General features: G+C 46.1%; 1 protein-coding gene across 3 annotated transcripts in view; it reads right to left on the bottom strand.

Moving 5' to 3' along the window:
• The window catches only part of stpg2 (sperm-tail PG-rich repeat containing 2), a 649,746-nt gene extending 640,887 nt beyond the window's left edge, over positions 1-8,859 (bottom strand). Inside the window, exons 1-3 of one of the 3 annotated variants that reach the window (XM_072495293.1) lie at positions 8,800-8,859; positions 6,110-6,329; positions 772-878 (exon numbers count right to left, since the gene is read on the bottom strand). In XM_072495293.1, coding sequence (XP_072351394.1) covers positions 772-878; positions 6,110-6,233 — 231 coding nt within the window. In that variant the 5' untranslated portion in view covers positions 6,234-6,329; positions 8,800-8,859. Of the gene's footprint in view, positions 1-771; positions 879-6,109; positions 7,559-8,799 lie in introns of those variants that run through there. The other 2 variants (XM_072495294.1, XM_072495292.1) reach the window with 2 other exon arrangements.
• Positions 8,860-17,880: the final 9,021 nt, after the last annotated feature.

The following is a 17,880-nucleotide window of genomic DNA, read 5'->3' as shown; positions in this document are numbered from 1 at the left end:
GAGGGCCACGAATATAAATATTTATACAGCTGCACCTACTAATGATTGCCCTGCCCCCCCTCATTGGGGGAACTCATACTCCCCAAGAGTCATGGGGAGGCGGTGGCGTAGTGTTATTGGACTAGTAATCCAGGGACCCAGAGTAATGTTCTGGAGACATGGGTGGGAGCAATGTTGCTTCACGGCGCCAGGGTCCCAGGTTCGATGCTCACATCCCAGCAACGAATAAAGAAAAAAAATAACCAATTGCCAATAGGAACCAGGCAGGTGATAACAGATTCTATGTACAAGCAGTGAGAGGTTAGCAGTGAAATCTGCTCATTTGCAGCTCTGTATATATTCGTGAGTGAATATTTTGGCAGAGACTTTTAGTATTTAATAATCCGAGTAATAATTTGTCACCATTCAAATCTATTATATGTGCGTGCATAGTTACCCTGTCTCTAGAAATGTTTATGCAGGCGATGTTAATTGTAGAAATTTTCAGGATTCATAATGAGACATCCCGGCACATAATTGATGATCTGCATTGACAGGTACAAAGGAACTGTACATATTTCACAGAAGAGAAAGGGTGACGTGTGTACAGTTTAAATCACCACCAAACAACTCTACCCCTCAAATCAAAAGCAGCCTAAGGTCATCTGGGACTATGGCGACTTTACCTTTATAAATAACAGGACTTGTGCAATTATTTTGAATTATTTGTTCTCCTGACAGAGCGAGCTGGCTTTTATCGGTTACATTGAGCTGGCAATAACTCCATCTTACCTGCACTGGGTTAATGTCATAGTGCTGTGGACCCGGAGATAGAAGTGCACCCGGAACATTGAATATAGAATCACGGTTGGCCAAAGACAGAAACGGAGCATATCCATCTGCAGAGAGGAACTCGGGTTACTGGGGTTTTCATAGTTATCCAATAAACAAGCTCTTAAAGAACTAATATTGAAATGCCGTGCAAAGCGTCAGGGATTAATAAATCACTGCATGGTCGAACCTCCAAAATCTTCAAACGATTATGTTGATTAATTAAAATCTAGCAATGGTGCCTAGTTGTCCATCAGCTGGTCGGACCTGGGGGAGAGTTTGCAGATACATGGAAATGGTGGGTTTTAAATGGTAAAAGTCAGTGATTTTACACTATCAGTAGGGAGCTGTGTTTAATAGAAGTGAACTTAATTGAACCTGGGCTGCCACTTGCAACTAATTTGCATAGAACTATGTCCAAAGGTGCTTCACAGAGGCAGTAGGAACCCAAGTGGACATCAGACCAAAGAGGAAATTATTTGGAGCACTATAAGCAAAAGGTTGATGAAAGAAGTAGGTTTAAAAGGTCTTCATGGGCAGCACGGTGGCGCAGTGGGTTAGCACTGCTGTCTCACAGCGCCGAGGTCCCAGGTTCGATCCCGGCTCTGGGTCACTGTCCGTGTGGAGTTTGCACATTCTCCCCGTGTTTGCGTGGGTTTCGTCCCCACAACCCAAAGATGTGCAGGGTAGGTGGATTGGAAAAAATGAATTGGATACTCTAAAAAAAAATGTTTTAAAGGTCATAATATTGGCGGGCAGCAGCAGGCGATGGGCTTCAGTCCCACCCCCGAACAAAAAAATCCAGACAGACCCTCTGGTGCCAGTACTGAGGGAGTGCCGCACAGTCCCAGGCACCATCTTTTGGACGAGATGTCAAATCAAGACCCAGTCTGCATCTCCAGGTGGATGATAAAAAACCCAATGGCACTATTTTGAAATGAGCACAAGAGTTCTTGCAAGTGCCCTGGACAACATTCATCCCTCAATGAACTTGACTAAAACAAATTATCTGCTCATTGCTCCTTGCGGGATTGTCCTGCGTGCGAATTGGCTGCTATGGCCATCCATAGATACATTACAACAGGGACTATTCAAAAGTACTTAATTTGCTGTACGATCCGGAGATTAATGTGAAAAGCAAGTCTTTATTTCTTAAAGGATGGGAGGGGGGGGGAGCATCTGCGGAGAGAGAAGGGAGCTAACATTTTGAATCTGGATGACTCTTTGTCAAAGCCAGCCAGTCACCCAGACTCGAAACGTTTGCTCCGTCCTCTTTCCACAGAGGCCGTCAGACCTGCTGAGATTGTCCAGCATTTTCTGTTTTTGTTTCAGGTTCCTGCATCCGCAGTAATTGGCGTTTGGTAAGATGGAGAATCTGGTGGGAGTTTTATCAGACGGGATTTGACACCAAGCGGCATAAGGCACCAGGTTAACCCACAGCAGAGTGACCCCCAGAATCTTGTAAAGGGAGCAGAACAGCAAAGGGGTTTTATCCGAATGTTAATTCCCATGGTCCAAGGGACTATGACTTTGGCAGCAACACACGTGGCTGAGAACTGAAGAGTCATTACGAGTATAATCAAACAGCGACAATGGCCAGCAGAATATTCCACCCGGCAGCCAGTGAGTCCAATTGGTCAGATCCAGGACAACAACAGAAAAGTATTGCAATAGCTACTTATTTAATTGATTCCTCTCTTTTACATGTTAATTTGTAGCTAAGCAGTAAGTCTGTACAACAGCAAAGAGAAAGAGTTTCCAATCATTTAAAAAGTGTGAAATAGGCATTTAGGAACACAACCTGTGTGAAGTACCATCGGCCACAGTGAACATTGCAACAGGGCTCCTCTTGCCTGTTTATTTATTTAACTGGAGCCTCTTCATTTTTAGACACTGACTACACAATCATTGGAAATCCTTTTCTTCTTCCACTATCTCAGCCCAGTCTTTTCCCAAGACTGACCCATCGATGTGTCATCTTTACCAATTACATTAAATAATGAGGTCTCTCTGGGAGGAGGGGTGGGGGTCGGTTTGCTTATTACAAAGTGCTCACAGCAGAGAAAGCAAAGTACTGTACACACCCCTGTCTGCATCAACGGGGCCGAGGGAGAGATGGTTAGCAGTTTCAAATTCCTAGGTGTGGACATCACCAACAATCTGTCCTGGTCCACCCATGTCAACACTACGACCAGGAAAGCACAACAGCGCTTATACTTTCTCAGGAAACTAAGAAAATTTGACATGTCCACATTGACTCTTACCAACGTTTACAGATGCACCATAGAAAGCATCCTATCGGGCTGCATCACAGCCTGGGATGGCAACTGCTCGGCCCAATACCACAAGAAACTACAGAGAGCCGTGAACGCAGTCCAGTCCATCACATGAACCTGCCTCCTATCTATTGACTCTGTCTCCACCTCCCGCTGCCTTGGGAATGTGGGCAGCATAATCAAAGACCCCTCCCACCCGGCTTACTCACTCTTCCAACTTCTTCCATTGGGCAGAAGATACAAAAGTCTGAGAACACGCACTAACAGGTTCAAAAACAGCTTCTTCCCCGCTGTTATCAGACTCCTAAAAGACCCTCTTAAGGACTGATCTGATCTCTCCACACATCCTCTCTACTGTTGTTAGCACTACACTCCGAATGCTTCACCCAATGCCTATGTCTATGTATTTACATTGTGTATTTATCGTATGTCTTATGTTTCTCATGTACGGAATGATCTGTTTGAGCTGTACGCAGAACAATATTTTTCACTGTACCTCGGTACACGTGATAATAAATCTAAATCTAAGTGGTCATTCAGCCCAGCAGGATCATGCTGATGTTTATGATCCTCACCAACCTCCTCCCACCCGGTTTCACCTCTCTCGCTCGGCGAAACCTTCTATTCATTTCTACCTCTTACGTTTATCCAACTTCCCCTTGAAAACATCTACACTGCTCATCTCAACCACGCCCTGCGGGGGTGAGTTACACATTCTCACCACTCTGTGGGGAATGACGTTTTTCCTGAAATCCCTTTCGGATTAATTCGTGGCTGCCTGAGATTTGCGGCCGCGAGTGCTGGTCTTTGCCTGTCAATGGCAGCATCTTCTCGCAGTCCACCCGTTAAAACCTTTCGTGATCTTTATGATCTCTGACCTCTCAATCCTCGCTTTTCTGGGTGATCACAAATTCTCAGTTCTTCGATCTGGGATGTACATTCTGCAGGACCGGTTTATCCAGCAGGTGGCATTCTAGCTATATTCGGTCCTTGATTGTTCCCTGGGTGTTGGACTGGAATGATGCAGCCAGTGTTGCCTGGCTTTTCACTGGTTACGTACAACAGGAAGATACTTGTCAATTATTACTGTTTTCGCCCAAGATAGTTTCGTACTACAGAAATTAGCAGAGTCCATAGCAGTTTTTTTAACAGAAAGAGAAGGCAGGCATAAGATGCAAAGTAGGCCATTCGACCCATCGAGTCTGCTCCACCATTCAATGCGATCATGGCTGATCTGATCTGATACAATCCACAACTTCCACACTTTCCTGCCTTATCTCCATAGTCCTTGATTCCCTCACTGATTAAAACTCTATCTCGGCCTTGAACATACTGAATGGCCCAGCCTCTACAGTTCTCTGCGGTAACTGTGCTACATGAAGGCAAGCTGGAGCAGCAAGACATTCAGAGTAAGCAGTCTGAAGCTTTGAATATCCTAATGTTAAAGGGGTATTAAAGCAATAGTGTGTGCCGGCGATTCAGCTGGATGTCAGCAATGGGAGGTTACAGCAACAGGCTGTCATCTGTGTCACTTACACTATTAAGCAAACAGGTCCAAGAGGAGAATTAACGAGGATATTTCTAATTAGACATAGACATAGAATTTACAGTGCAGAAGGAGGCCATTCGGCCCATCGAGCCTGCACCGGCCCCTTGGAAAGAGCACCCCCATTTAAGCCCAGAACTCCACCCCATACCCGTAACCCAGCAACCCCACCCAACCCCTTTGGACACTAAGGGCAATTTAGCATGGCCAATCCACCTAACCTGCACGTCTTTGGACTGTGGGAGGAAACCGGAGCGCCCGGAGGAAACCCACGCACACACGGGGAGAACGTGCAGACTCCGCATAGACAGTGCCCCAAGCTGGGAATCGAACCTGGGACCCTGGAGCTATTATAAAGGGTGAATGGAGGAAGAGTGTGCCCTTTGGCTGAAATGAACTGAAAATTCGATCTAAAATTGTCATAATGAGTGTGATCAGAGGAGGTGGAAGGAATAAATTTCTTTACAGTAAACATAGCCTGAAATGTCTGGACACAAGGGAGCAGGTGAGGTAGACACACTGTCAGTTTCCAGGTAAATTGAGGCACAGGAGGATATTGGTGAAAAAAGAGAGACTGAAACAGTGGGATTAGTTTTAGATTGATCTGGTAAAGGGAGCTGGCTCAGGCACTCAAAATGTTTGTGGTTCTTGAGCAGTGCTCCTGCCGGGCACACTGACGTTGCCTGGCGCAGGGATTTAAAGCTGTGTTTCCAGGTGACTGATTCAATAACAAGAGCAAACACTATTGATTCTCTGGATCAGTAAACCAAAAAATGCTGCCTCAAATTCACCCTTTTCAATTGAAGATCGCACGTTACACATATATGCTACAAAAAGAATTAAATCAAGGACAACAAAGCATGTGTAAATCAAAGTCAAGTTAACTCTCAGCAATACATGGATAAACACACAGAACGTATCTCTGTCTGTATCTCAATGTATCTGTATTCAAATCTATCTCCCTATATCTAAATTAATCTCTGTCTGTATCTCAATGGTTAGCTCAATGTTCAGGGGCTGTTTAGCACAGGGCTAAATCGCTGGCTTTGAAAGCAGACCAAGGCAGCACAGTTCGATTCCTGTAACAGCCTCCCCGAACAGGCGCTGGAATGTGGCGATTAGGGGCTTTTCACAGTAACTTCATTGAAGCCTACTTGTGACAATAAGTGATTTTCATTTCATTCATGTATCGGTATTTATATCTGTCTGTATCGCAATGTGTCTGTATTTAAATCTCTCCACAGAGATACATTTTGACACCCAGAATGTTAGCCCGTGCTGTGTTTTCCAGCATTTTGTGTTTTCATTGCTAATGTTAACACACTGTATGATTTGTGCCTTGAAACGCCCTCTCTCTCACACACTCATGTTTGTAGCTAACACACATTGATTACACACTGGTTTGTAACTAACTCTTCCAGTTTGGGTCTGGGAGAGTCGGCGCTGAAACATTGCTGCGGTCAGTGTGTGCCCTCACCTCCGTCCTTCCAGACACCGTAATGCTTGCTGCCGTTGGCATTGTAGGAAGCTGGTCCCACGTTGGGGCCGGTGCTGCCCAGAGCCGAGGCGAAGATCGTCTCCCTCGGGGCGCGGTCGTACATCTCTGCAGAGACTCGGTGTGGGGGGTAAAGAGCTCCCAATTCCCCACTCACAGCCGAGGCAGGATCGAGTCCCTCAGATCAGTAAAGCTGCAAACGCTGCCGGGAGAAACACAGAATAAATTGGGACACTTCCTTCTTCCAAAGACAAAACAAAAACAACCGATAGAACTTCTCCACAGGCGAACGCAGGGCGGGTCAGGCTGGGCGAGAGTGTTTAAAGGTATTCTGTTGCACGCTATTACTTCCTTTGACTTTCTTTCCGTTCTTGGGGTTTTACCAGTTGGTTGGGCCACTGCAGAAAATAATTCTTTCAGTTGGACCTTTTCCCTGATTCTCTCACTCACTTTGGTTCTCAGCATCTAACTGTATATGAGTGTGTGTTGAACTTTACATCTCTCTCTCCCTGAATCTAAATGCATCCCTTTAAATGTATCTCAATGTATCGGTTTTTAAATCTCTCTCTCTGTGTCTAAATGTATCTCTGTCGGTATCTCAATGTATCTGTATTTAAATCTATCTCCCTGTATCTAAATGTATCTGTCTATCTCAATGTATCTGTATTTAAATCTCTCTCCCTGTATCTAAATGTATCTCTGTCGGTATCTCAATGTATCGGTTTTTAAATCTCTTTCCCTGTATCTAAATGTATCTGTCTGTATCTCAATGTAGCTGTATTTAAATCTCTCTCCCTGTATCTAAATGTATCTCTGTTGGTATCTCAATGTATCTGTATTTAAATCTATCTCCCTATATCTAAATGTATCTCTGTCTGTGTGTCAATGTACCTGTATTTAAATCTATCTCCCTGTCTCTAAATGTATCTCTGTCTGTATCTCAATGTTTCTGTATTTAAATCGCTCTCCCTATATCTAAATGTATCTCTGTCTGTATCTCAATGTATCTGTATTTAAATCTCTCTCCCTGTCTCTAAATGTATCTCTGTCTGTATCTCAATGTTTCTGTATTTAAATCTCTCTCCCTGTATCTAAATGTATCTCTGTCTGTATCTCAATGTATCTGTATTTAAGTCTCTCTCCCTGCGTCAAAATGTATCTGTCTGTATCTCAATGTATCTGTATTGAAATCTCTCTCCCTGTATCTAAATGTATCTGTCTGTATCTCAATGTATCTGTATTTAAATCTCTGTATCTAAATATATCTGTCTGTATCTCTAAGTATCTGTATTTAAGTCTATCTCCCTGTATCTAAATGTATTAATGTCTGTATCTCAATGCATGTGTATTTAAAACACTCTCCCATTTTCTAAATGTATCTCTTCTTCCTGTAACTCGATGTTATTTAAATCTCTCTCTCTCTGTATCTGTATCTGTGTGTATCTGTCTGCCTGTGTATAGCTGCTGTTGCTCCTTCCTCCCCCCCCCCCCCCCCCACACCCCTATTGTGCGATTGTATCTGTTCCATTGTGTAGCTGCTACCATGGAGACCGCTGCGTCCCCACGTGGCCTACTCCCCCCCCCCCCCCTCTCCCCAGCCCAGCTCTGTTCAACCTGCTTCCTGGAATGAATTGACCCGACGGTATTTTTTCTGCCAATTAAATCAGCTACACTGCTCTTGCTATTTCAAGGTTTAGTTCCAAATTAGTACACAACACAAGGGGAGAAACCTAAAGTTTGTCATCTTCCCCCCGGTACCATGCTGCCCAGCAGCTAAGGATCGTGAGTGTTGTTCCACCCTCAGCCTGATCCCTCTCCCCAAAAGAGGCGGGGCACTGTGCAGAGACAGGGTCACAAATGAGATTGTGTTCCCTGCCCCAGCAGTCATTTTGTTGAGCAGAATATTTTCTTTTACTTGTTCATGGATGTGGGTGGGAGTTGCTGGCTCGGCCAGCATTTATTGCCCATCCCTAATTGTCCTTGAGGAGCTGCTTTCTTGAACCGGCCGCCGTCCAATTGCTGTAGGTACACCTACAGTGATGTTAGGGAGGGAGCTCCAGGATTTTGACGCAGTGACAGTGAAGGAACGGCCGATATATTCCCACACACCATCCAGTCTTGGAGCTATATCACCGTTTCTTCACTATCGATGGATCAAAATCCTGGGATTCCCTTCCTAACAGCACTGTGGGTGTACCTACACCACATGGATCTACAGCCAATGAATTGTTTTCTGAAATATTGTCACTGTTGCAACAGAGGAAGCATGGTGGCCAATTTCTGCATAGCAAGATCCCGCAAACAGTAATGAAATAAACAACCAGGTCATCTGTTCCAATTGACCAGTAAGAGAGGACTGATGGCCAGGTCAACAGGAGGACACCGCTCTGCTCCTGCCAAGCAGTACTGGGAGATCTTTTAAAACTCATCTGAAAGTTGGCATCGACAACAGTGCAGTACTCGCTCAGTACTCCAGTGAAGCATGAGCCTGCCTAGACCTTGTGCTCGAGACTATAGAGTTGGACAAACTCCAAGGCAAACAATGAGCCAAGTTTGATGCCACACACAGCCCCAATCCCTTTCCAATCGATGAGATCTATATCCATTATTTATTTTGCAATCAGCTTTCCAATTAGTGAGTCAGTGGAATTAAATATGATAATATTTATTACCTGTTACACAAAGGTCAGTGGGTGTGTTTCAAAGACAGACAGGTGTTAAGTACTGTATCTAGAAATCATGTTGCCTGGAGTCACTTGCAAAGGGGGAATTTAAGTGAATATTTCTCTTTTATGATCACCAAAGATCAATTCCAGCTGCTTTGTGATGTCATTGCATTATGAAATTACATGGAATGTACAGCAGAGAATGGGCCATCCAGATAACTGGTTACTGCACCATGTGAGCTTCCTCTCATCTCTCTTCATCTCACCCTCTCAACTTATCCGTCCATTCCTCTCTTTCACACGCTACGCCCAGCTTCCCCCGTAAATGTTCCTCAACTAGTGACCTCATGTGATAGCACGTTCCACATTCTCACCAATCCTTTATTGAGGAAATTCCTCCTGACATGCCTGTTGGATTTATGCTTGAGACTGTAAAGTGCTGTGAGGTTGTGAAAGACGTATAAAATCCAATACTTGCCTTTTTTATTTTAAGTGAATCAATAGGGTGGCACTGGTGTGACCCAGCCACCACCGCACTAGGCTCGACTACGCTACAAACAGGGTTAGCAACTCTGCCGCATTGCTGATGACTGTGTGGGAGGTAGGAACTTAAAACGTACGATACAGTGATCACTGTGCCTCCCAAAACATTGTCCGACTGACTCTTGATCCACTTATCCCACCTTATTCCCAAGAACCAGGTTCATCAGTACTTCCTTTCTCATTGGACTGGGAACATACTGCTGTAGAAAATATTCCTGAACACACTCTAGAATTTTTGTCTCTCTCTGCCCTTTACACTCCAACTATCCCAGTCTATATTCAGATAGTTAAATTCCCCATTATAACTACCCTATAATCCTTGCACTTCTCTGTAATTTCCTTGCAAATTTGGTGCTCTACCTTTTTCCCTTTAGTTGCTGGCCTTCTAGTTGATAGACCACAGCAAAGAATATCATTTCATATTTTTGTCCTTTAGCTCGAGCCCAATACATTCTGCCCTTGACAGCTGTGGCAATTTGCGTCCTCCAGCAGTGCAATATTCTTTTTAATCAATACCACCACTCCTCCATTCTTTCCTTTCTTGCCACTTGTGTCCAGGAATATTTAACACCCAAACCTGCTCTTCTTCAAGCCAGTCCCTGTGATCACCATAACATCAGTTTTCCACCTATCTTTACTATATTTACTATACTCTGCGCACTGCATTCACATACATGCACTGTAACCATAGTTTAGACTTCATTATTTTCCCTGTTATGCTCATTTCCTATTCGAGAACCATCTGTCTCTCCCAATAGTCTTTGCACCCATTTATCCGCCACCATGGTAAGCTCCTGGTTCCCACAACATGACCCAGGGGTTGATTTAGCACCAAGCTTAATCGCTGCCTTTGAAAGCAGACCAAGGCAGGTCAGCAGCACGGTTCAATTCCTGTACCAGCCTCCCCGAACAGGCGCCGGAATGTGGTGACTAGGGGCTTTCACAGTAACTTCGTTTGAAGCCTACTTGTGGCAATAAGTGATTTTCATTTCAAATTGTTGTTTGATTCTTGTACAGGGTGTGGGTGTCGCTGATGAGTCCCACCATTTTTCACCTACGCGTAATTGCCCTTGAGAAGGTGCTGGTGAACTGATTTCTTGAACTGCTGCAGCACACTGTTTAGCACTGCTGCCTCATAGCTCCAAGTTGAATTCCAGCCTCGGGTGACTGTCTGTATGGAGTTTGCACTTTGCCTGCCTGGGTTTCCTCCAGGGGCTCCGATTTCCTCCCACAGTCCAAAGATGTGCAGGTTAGGTGGAGTGGCCACGCTAAATTGCCCCTTAGTTTCCAAAAAACAGTTTAGGTGGGGTTACTGGGATACAGGGATGGGGTGGAGGCGCTCTTTCCAAGGGCCGGTGCAGACTTAATCTTCACGGTGATCCTGATCTGCTTAACACTCCTCCTAGTGTCTTCATAGTGATTCTGATCTGCTTCACTCTCCTCCCGGCCTGCTTCACAGTGATCCTGATCTGCTTCACATTCCTCCCTGAGTCTTCACAGTGATCCTGACCTGCTCCACTCTCCTCCTGGTCTCTTCACTGTGACCCTGATTTGCTTCACTCTCCTCCCTGAGTCTTCACTGTGATCCTGACCTGCTTCACTCTCCTCCCGCTCTCTTCACAGTGATCCTGATCTGCTTCACATTCCTCCCGGTCTGCTTCACAGTGATCCTGATCTGCTTCACTCTCCTCCCGGTCTCTTCACAGTGATACTGATCTGCTTCACTCTCCTCCCGGTCTGCTTCACAGTGATACTAATCTGCTTCAATCTCCTCTCGGTGTCTTCATAGCGATTCTGATCTGCTTCACTCTCCTTCCGGTCTGCTTCACAGTGATCCTCATCTGCTTCACTCTCCTCTCGGTCTACTTCACAGTGATCCTGATCTGCTTCACACTCCTCCCGGTCTCTTCACAGTGATCCTGGTCTGTTTCACTCTCCACCCGCTCTCTTCACAATGATCCTGATCTGCTTCACACTCCTCCCGGTCTGCTTCACAGTGATCCTGATCTGCATCACTCTCCTCCCGGTCTGCTTCACAGTGATCCTGATCTGCTTCACTCTCCTCCTGCTCTCTTCACAGTGATCCTGATCTTCTTCACACTCCTCCGGTCTCTCATAATGGTTTCCTGCCTTGTATATTGACTCGCTGACAGTGCTGTCACAGGCCCATCACCCTGGAGTGATGTTAAACAGACTGTGGCAAATGGTGGGGCGGGGGGGTAATTGGTGGGTAGGAGAATGGTCGAGGGGGTTGAAGGGAGGGGGTAGTGTGGGTTGGACCAGGTGGGGGGGCACTGGTGAGGGGGACTGTGGGTGGGAAGGACAGAGGGGAAGAGATGCTGGACGGAGCCACGGCTGTCTGCCATCCTTGAGCTATTTCGTGGGTCCTCCCTGGCCTCATCCTCCAGCCCCTCCTGGTCCAGCTCCTCCTCCCCCTCGGAGGTGGCTGCATTGGCATTGGCCCCGGTGCTCCCAGGCTGACTGTCCGATTTTGTAGATGGTTATCCGCCTCCTCGCACCCAGCAGCCAGCTCGCTAGCTTCAAGTTCTTAAATAGGTGTATTGAACGGTTCCCACGTGCTCGCTGGGGAGGCGGTTATTTCACGGGAGGCCGTTCGATAGGGGCTCCTTCCCGTTAATGGGGTGGAGATTGGTTTTAATTGGTGATTATTGGTTTCCCGTCTCGCTGCGGCAGGATCCGGATCCCTCTAACGGGAGCGGGCTGGTCAGATCAAAACCCGATCGGCGCCCGGTGTGGTTCCCGGTTGCAGCCGCACCAGCTATCGAACCGGCCCGCTCGTTTTCACGCCCGCCGTTACGCGGCCAGTAGACCGCGCCTCGATAGTTTAGTGAAGTAAATTTTAGTGAATCCTTTACCACTGAGGACAAGAGTAACAATCTCTTGGACACATTACCATTACCAATTTGGCCTCTAGGTTACGTCGGACCTTGGCTTGTCTATGTATTGCCATTCCTTCATCATCACTGGGTCAACATTCTGAAACTTGCTCCCTCATCCAGTGACCGGAACTTTCCAATCCCACCTGCTCCGGGACCGTAAACTCCCGCCGGAGGTCAATGGACCTTTCGATGGTCCATCAAATCTTCCTTCCCGACCGCGCTAATTCCAGCCATTGGCAGGACTGGAGCGTCCCAGCCATTGCTTCACAAGCCAATTAAATCCAGCCTTGTCAAGCATTGGATAGAATTACGTTGCGGAGGAACAGGCCATCCTGCACCCTCGAGCTATACCAGTGTTCATGTGCTCCCTCCCACCTTACTTCATTTAACTGGGTTAACATCTCCTTCTATACCTTTCCCCCTTCTGTGCTTAGCTCTCCTCCCCTTGAATGCATTGCCCACATCTTAAAATTAAACTTTTCTTAAATACTCCCGCCCTGCAGTCACTGGACCAGTCGCTGCAATCAATGGGGTAATGAAGAAGCAATTGTTTCCACTGTCAGGTGGTCACAAGTTGAAGGTTACTGGCAGAAGGAGCAGCGGGAAGATAAGGAGATTTGTTTTTCCGTTGCGCATTGGTATGATACGAGAGCTGCTTGAAATGATGGCGTGAGCGATTGAATAACTTTCAAAAGAGAATTGGATGAATAGTTGAAATGGAAAAGCAGGCAGGGCTACGGGGAAAGAGCCAGGGGATAGAAGTAATTGGACGGCCCTTTCAAATGATGGGCCGCTTGGCATCTTTCTGTGTGATAATTCCTCAGCAAGACAAGCAGGCTTTCCAGTTCCTCTGCTTGGAGCTATTGTCCAAGTGTAGCAAATATAGGCATTGCGGACAGGGAGAGCACACTCCTGTCAAGGACTCTGCATAGTTCCCTTGGGGCAGCACGGTGGCACAGTGGTTAGCACTGCTGCCTCACGGCGCCGAGGACCCGGGTTTGATCCCGGGTCACTGTCCGTGTGGAGTTTGCACATTCTCCCCGTGCCTGCGTGGGTCTCACCCCCACAACCCGAAACTGTGCCGGGGGAGGTGGATTGGCCGCGCTGAATTGCCCCTTAATTGGAATTTTTCTTTTTAAAGTCTGCACAGTTCCCAATCCAATAATTTAAATGAATGGAAGGTCAGGGGCTCGAAGGACACACACAGTTCCTTGGGTTGCCAACTCTGATTGGTTGTATTCTGTGAGATTTCATCCTTTAACCTCCAACCAACCCACATCGATTGGTGGCCCAACAAGTTTATCCTCGCGACTCCTCCCCACCCCTCCCTCAACCACTGGAAAGTGAACAAGACCCTTATTATCTGCTTGAAAGATTCTTGACTGTCAAGCGGCCTTTCCTTGAAATCTGCGATATTTTTCTTACTGATAATAAAAAGCAATCATGGAAATATTTGTTTAAAATTTAGTTAATTTCCCATGACTCTCCTCCAGGGATGCTTGTTGGGTTCCTCTCAAGATTAACCTTCAAGGTAATAATAATAATAACCTGTATTGTCACAAGTAGGCTTGCATTAACACTGCAATGAAGTAGGGGCAGCACGGTGGCGCAGTGGTTCGCATTGTGGCCTCATGGCGCCGAGGTCCCAGACACGTCCCAGGGCAGCACGGTGGTGCAGTGGTTAGCACGGTTGCTTCACAGCTCCAGGGTCCCAGATTCGATTCCCGGCGTGGGTCAGTGTCTGTGCGGAGTCTGCACGTTCTCCCCGTGTGTGCGTGGGTTTCCTCCGGGTGCTCCGGTTTCCTCCCACTGTCCAAAGATGTGCGGGTTAGGTGGATTGGCCATGCTAAATTGCCCCTTAGTGTCCAAAAGGTTAGGTGGGGTTACTGGGTTACGGGGATAGGGTGGAGATGTGGGGCTTAAGTGGGGTGCTCTTTCCAAGGCCTGGTGCAGGCTCGATGGGCCGAATGGCCTCCTTCTGCACTGTAAATTCTATGTTCTATGTTCTATTCGATCCCGGCTCTGGGTCACTGTCCGTGTGGAGTTTGCACATTCTCCCAATGTTCGCGTGGGTTTCACCCCCCACAACCCAAAGATGTGAAGGTTAGGTAGATTGGCCACTTAATTGGAAAAAATGAATTGGGTACTCTAAATTTTGGGGGAAAAAACATTGCAATGAAAAGCCCCTCGTCTCCAGCGTCTGTTTGGGTACACTGAGGGAGAATTCAGAATGTCCAATTCACCTAACACCAAGTCTTTCAGGACTTGTGGGGGGAAACCGGAGCACCCGGAGGAAACCCACGCAGACACAGGGAAAACGTGCAGACTCCGCACAGACAGTGACCCAAGCCGGGGATCAAACCTGGGACCCCGGATCTAAGAAGTAACAGTGCTAGTGCCGTGTCAGGTCAGTCCTGTCGCGATGGCTACCCTAGTTCCTCTCCAATTGACTTCCCATGAATTTTATGTGCCCCGGGGAATCCAGCAACAGCCCCCATCCCTTACCCCAGCTGCAAGAACAGAAAAAACCTGCTCCAAACCTTTGATGCTGTGAAAATTGATTAAAAATTTGGTGCCGCTTCAGCACCAATCAGAGCTGCAGGGGATAGAGAACTTCTTTGTCATGGTGGCACGTGACGCAGTGGTTAGCACTGGGACTGCGGCGCTGAGGACCCGGGTTCGAATCCTGGCTCTGGGTCACTGTCCGTGTGGGATTTGCACATTCTCCCCATGTCTGCGTGGGTTTCACCCCCTCAACCTAAAGATGTGCAGGGTAGGTGGGTTGGCCACGCTAAATTGCCCCTTAATTGGGAAAAAATAAGAACTGGGTACTTTAAATTTTTTTTTTAAAGAATTCTTCTTTGAAAAAAACGGTGTTGCTGATCCTTCAGGGGGGAATTAAAAACTTTACCAGGACAGACTGAACTTGTTTACAGCAGAACGAGTTGTAGTCACGGCTAACAGGCTGGGAAAGGGGAAAGTCAACAAATGTGAAAATTCCACCTCAGTTCTCACCTGGGATGCAGGTGTGTTGGGAGAATGGCATCGTGACAACAAAAGCAACCTGCCCCATGTGCACAGGTGCAAAGTAACCCAGAAACAGGTGAACAAAATAACTTATTCTCCACATGTAACCGTTGCCTAGTGTTCTCTAGCCACCAGGTGGCACTGCCTGCCCGCTAGTATGTTTCGTTTGGCACTTTGACAAACACCTCATGACCCTGTCGGGGGACGAGCTGTTGGCAAAGCTCTATGTCACGGACGGGCCTCGGAACCCTCAACATTATTAATGGGCACAGCAATTAGAAAGAAAGAGCTGCTGCCCTCATCGAGACATACCGCCTGCGAAATAGCTCCAGTTGCTGCTCAGTGTGTTAGGACATCAAATTCACTTGTGGATTCAAATCATTATTTTAGACAGCACTTTTAGCAAGTAAATTCACAGCAGGCAGAAGTTTCAGGTGCATTAGCTCTAACCCATCAATGTCTGGCGTAGCTAATATGATGAGCCCGTGTTCCATTCTCCTTTCCAGAAATCCTGTTTATTTTGATTATTTCAGGTTGTAATGCCTGGATTTTATGTGCCCCCCCCCCCCCCCACCCCACCCCCAGCCCCCATTAGGCATTTTCTTTCGGTAGGGGAAAGAGGAAGGAGGGAGGGAGCGTAACTTCTTTCGGGGGAGGGGGGCTGGGTTGCCCTGTGCGCACATTGGGGGCAAGACCACCCACTCCCCACCTCACTAAGTGAACCCCACCTTTCTGCTTCCCCTCCTGACCTCCAAAATATGTCGTCGTCCCCCCCAACCACCTCTCCCTAGAGTGCTGATCACTTTCTGCCCTAAAAGCCCATGACATATCTTGTTTTTAAAAATTGGTCTGTTTGAAACCAGCTTTTGTAACTGTGTGCAGGGGAGGGGGGGAGGGTACGGCCAATATGCCCCTCCCCCCTGTAAAATCCATTTCTAAGTGTTAGCTGACAAATGTTTAACATCCATATACTCCACACTACACGCAATAATACACATCCACCTTTACATATGTCTGTCAAAAATATTGTGCGTTTATTTAAAGTCCACACAATGATGTTTCTGCCACATTGCACTGACTTGCGTTTCAGCGTTGGACCCAAATCAATCCTCACAGTTAATGTAACATGGTTCCTCTGACCTGCAAACCGCTCTTCAGTGAGTGTAGAACTCAGTTGAATGAGGATCCAGCATTGACCTGTGCCGGAACAATCACAACAGGTTGCAATGAACAGTTTTATTGGACTAAATGAAATGAAAAATTAACTTTCCCCTGCGTGTCAATGAGAATTCAGTGAAGCTATATTTAAAATGGAAGACGGATTAATGAACTCTCTAAACTGTGTACGAAGTATTGAATATATATATTGTTACAATCCCAGTTGGTGTTATAACAGGACGGGAAGGTCTCGGAATGGAACCCTGGCTTAACTTTTACCTTTTCTTCTATAAAACGTGGTGGAATAGAGTCGAGTCACACGAAGACTAATTAGTTTTAACAACAAGAAGAAAAAAAATGAATAAACATGAAAAATTGGAGTATGAAACAACACTCCTTTACTCCCCTTTAGGTTAACAGTTACACAAAGATTTGGATCTGGATTTGGATTTTGTTTATTGTCACATGTACTGAGCTACAGTGAAAAGTATTTTTCTGCGAGCAGCTCAACAGATCATTAAGTTCATGGGAAAGGGTTGGGGAAACTGGCACGTACGGGTGAGGGCCAGTGTACAAAGCTGTGTAAATATATCATTTTGCCATGTATATATCTTGCTCTGCGCGATTTCTCAGGTTTTTTTGTTACGGGGGGGGGGGGGGTATTGTTTGTAAGGGAGAAAAATTGTGTTAAAAAACTTTAATAAATTTTTTTTTTTTAAAGTTCATGGGAATAAAAGAAAAGAAAAGAAAATACATAATAGGGCAACACAGGTATACAATGTAATTACATAAACACCTGCACTGGGTGAAGCATACCGGGTTGTAGTGTTAATCAGGTCAGTCCATAAGAACACAGATTACAAAGTACATTTTAAGCTACAATGGTCTCATTAACACACAAAGTCCCTTTTAAGCAGACAAGGTGACTGTGGTCAGACGCACTCCTCTCTGAAACCAAGAGAATGTCTGTGGATTTCTATATGATTCTTACACCGTGAGCCACCTTTTCTCACTGAACTCCGGCTTCCACACGAGTGATTTCAAATTCCACTTTCAAAAGTCACACTTTCAAATCTTCTTTTAAATTATTCTTTCCCTCTGCTGCTTCTGCCAAGGTTTCGCTTTCAGGTTTTATACCTCTCCTTTCAGGTTTTCTTTCTCTTAAAGGGTTTGACACAAACTCCGAGGTCCAGCCATCGATTTCCACAATGATTTTAAATAATGTCTCCCAAACTGTAATAATTTCTCACAAACCTTAGCACTACTGCAGATACCTTTTGGCCTCTCACGATCCAGAGCCTTTCCAACTCTCTGTGACTTTACTGAACAGTAATCTCTCCTGGTTCCCTGGAGTTCCGTTAACTCCAGACGTCTTAGAAACTTCTCTTTGTTTCTCTAGTTTCCTTAACTAGCTGGACATTAGATTTCCAGCATCTGGTTGCTTAACCATTACTCCATT

Source organism: Scyliorhinus torazame, chromosome 3 (assembly GCF_047496885.1).
Source record: "Scyliorhinus torazame isolate Kashiwa2021f chromosome 3, sScyTor2.1, whole genome shotgun sequence".
NCBI classification, from domain to species: domain Eukaryota; kingdom Metazoa; phylum Chordata; class Chondrichthyes; order Carcharhiniformes; family Scyliorhinidae; genus Scyliorhinus; species Scyliorhinus torazame.
This window is presented reverse-complemented; position numbering and strand designations above follow the sequence as displayed.